Source organism: Acomys minous (assembly GCF_964271855.1).
Source record: "Acomys minous genome assembly, chromosome: 16".
Classification (NCBI taxonomy): domain Eukaryota; kingdom Metazoa; phylum Chordata; class Mammalia; order Rodentia; family Muridae; genus Acomys; species Acomys minous.
In genome coordinates this window covers 22,045,512-22,047,647 of record NC_140498.1, presented here as the reverse complement: position 1 = coordinate 22,047,647, position 2,136 = coordinate 22,045,512, and the positions used below count along the sequence as shown (strand labels likewise).

The 2,136-nt window shown below is 44.6% G+C and overlaps 1 protein-coding gene across 1 annotated transcript; it reads right to left on the bottom strand.

Moving 5' to 3' along the window:
- Positions 1 to 416: 416 nt before the first annotated feature.
- On the bottom strand, positions 417 to 1,364 carry LOC311586819 (olfactory receptor 2V2; the record flags this gene model as incomplete). The annotated part of the gene is made up of 1 exon (XM_084763039.1): positions 417 to 1,364. One exon carries the CDS (start codon positions 1,362 to 1,364, stop codon positions 417 to 419), a length of 948 nt encoding a protein of 315 aa, XP_084619165.1.
- Positions 1,365 to 2,136: the final 772 nt, after the last annotated feature.

Here is a 2,136-nt window from a genome sequence, read left to right as displayed (position 1 = left end):
TGGGAGGCTATAACATATAAATAATGAATGAGAGATAGCTTCATAAACAAAGTGCACAACATAGTATACAAATTAGAGAAAACGATCACACATAGCTTGGTGCCTGGAATGTTAGAAACTCCGAATGTTAGTGAGAAGGGTTAAGTCTTCTGGTGAGGAAAGCATGCTAACTTTAAACGATAGACGGCAGAGCTTTCCCTTTCTAGATAATGTACTCAGAAGCAAGTCTGCAAAAGCATGACAGGGAAAACTCATTTATCAGAAGAGATAGAGTTATTCCTGGCTTAGGGCTTGTAGAGTCCCTTTTGAGACAGCAGGTGTGGTGCACCTCACAGTTAATGATTAAACTGAGCCTCACAGAGGGAGGGTTATTTATGTTCCTCACACACCTACGAGACAGAGTCCAGCTCCAGAGTTCAGTGCTGGCTGCCAATCCTGCAGTGGTCCAGCCCTTTCTGCAGTGCTCCTACCACATCCCGATTCCTCAAGCTATAAATGAGGGGGTTGAGCATAGGGGTAAGGACTGTGTAGAAGACAGACACCATCTTGTCCTGGCTGGGGGTCCGGTATTGCCTCGGCCTTAGGTAGATGAACATGGCTGCTCCATAGAAAAAGGAGACAGCGGTCAGGTGGGAGGAACAGGTGGCCAGAGCCTTTCTCCGGGATTTAGCAGAGTGCATCCTGAGCACAGTTCCTAGGATGCGAGTATAGGAGGCTACGATGATGGAGAAGGGGAAGAGCAACATGAAGACACAGCAAACAAATACTACCTTCTCAAATAGGGATGTGTCCACACAGGCCAGCTTCAACAAGGACAGCATCTCACAGAAAAAGTGGTCCACCTCCCGCAAGCTACAGTAGGGGAAGGTCATTACCACCACCATCTGTACCAGGCCATCTACTACCCCAAAGGCCCAAGAGCTCCCAACAATCTGTAGACAGACCTTCTGACTCATGAGGACTGGATAGTGAAGTGGGTGGCTAATAGCCACATAGCGATCATAAGCCATGAGTCCCAGCAAGAGCCCCTCAGATCCCACAAGACAGACGAAGAGGCCAATTTGTATGCTACAACCCACAAAGGAGATGGACTTCCTGCCAGACAGGAAGTTGGCTGCCATCTTTGGCACGTTGGTACAGACCAACATGAGGTCCATGAGGGAGAGCTGGCTGAGGAAGAAGTACATAGGAGTATGAAGTCGGGGGTCACTGTAGATGAGGAGGATGAGGAGCACATTCCCACAGAGTGCCGCTGTGAAGACCAGCATGACCACAGAGAAAAGGAAAAGATCAGTTCGGCTGTTGGAAAAGATGCCCAGGAGGATAAAATCACCTGTGGATGATTGGTTCAATGACATCAGCATGTTCAGTACCTGGTCATCTGAAAACATGGACAAAGACATTTAATTGATATATCTCTCCAACCCACCTCTGATTTCTCTCTCTCTCTCTCTCTCTCTCTCTCTCTCTCTCTCTCTCTCTCTCTCTCTCTCTCTCTCTCCCTCCTCCCTCTCTCCCTCTTCCACCCTTCTTTATCTCTGTACTAAGTGTCCTATCAGAGATCTCATGCACACTGGGTAAGCATTCTCACAGTGTGTTGCAGTCTTAAAATGGAGAGGCTCTTATAAGGGAGCCAATGACATTATCTAATTTTATATGAACAAACACAAATAGAAATGGAATCATGCTTATTAAAAACAAGCAACATTAATGATGTTCATGAAAACACTGGACTTCAGGGGAAACACAAGAAGAATTTGCTGGGTTTGGTGGTATAAATCTGTCACTCCAGTGATTCATGAGGCTGAAATGTGAACATCATGACTTCAAGGCCACTCTGGGTTCTGTAGTGATCACACTCTGTCTTAAAAACAACAACAACAACAACAACAACAACAACAACAACAACAAAAACCTCACCAACAACATCAAAAGCAACAAATAATTTCAAGCAGTTGAGTGACAAATCCTGAATGCAGCTCTTATCATTAGCTTCATACTCTTACCATTTTAACATTGTCTCTTCAATGGTATTTGCAGGTATTTTGTTTTATTTTTGTGATTAAAAATATTGGCTTTGACTTATAATGTCACCTTAAAAAATGAGAACCCTTTCTTCTGATCAGTTCCTAGTCA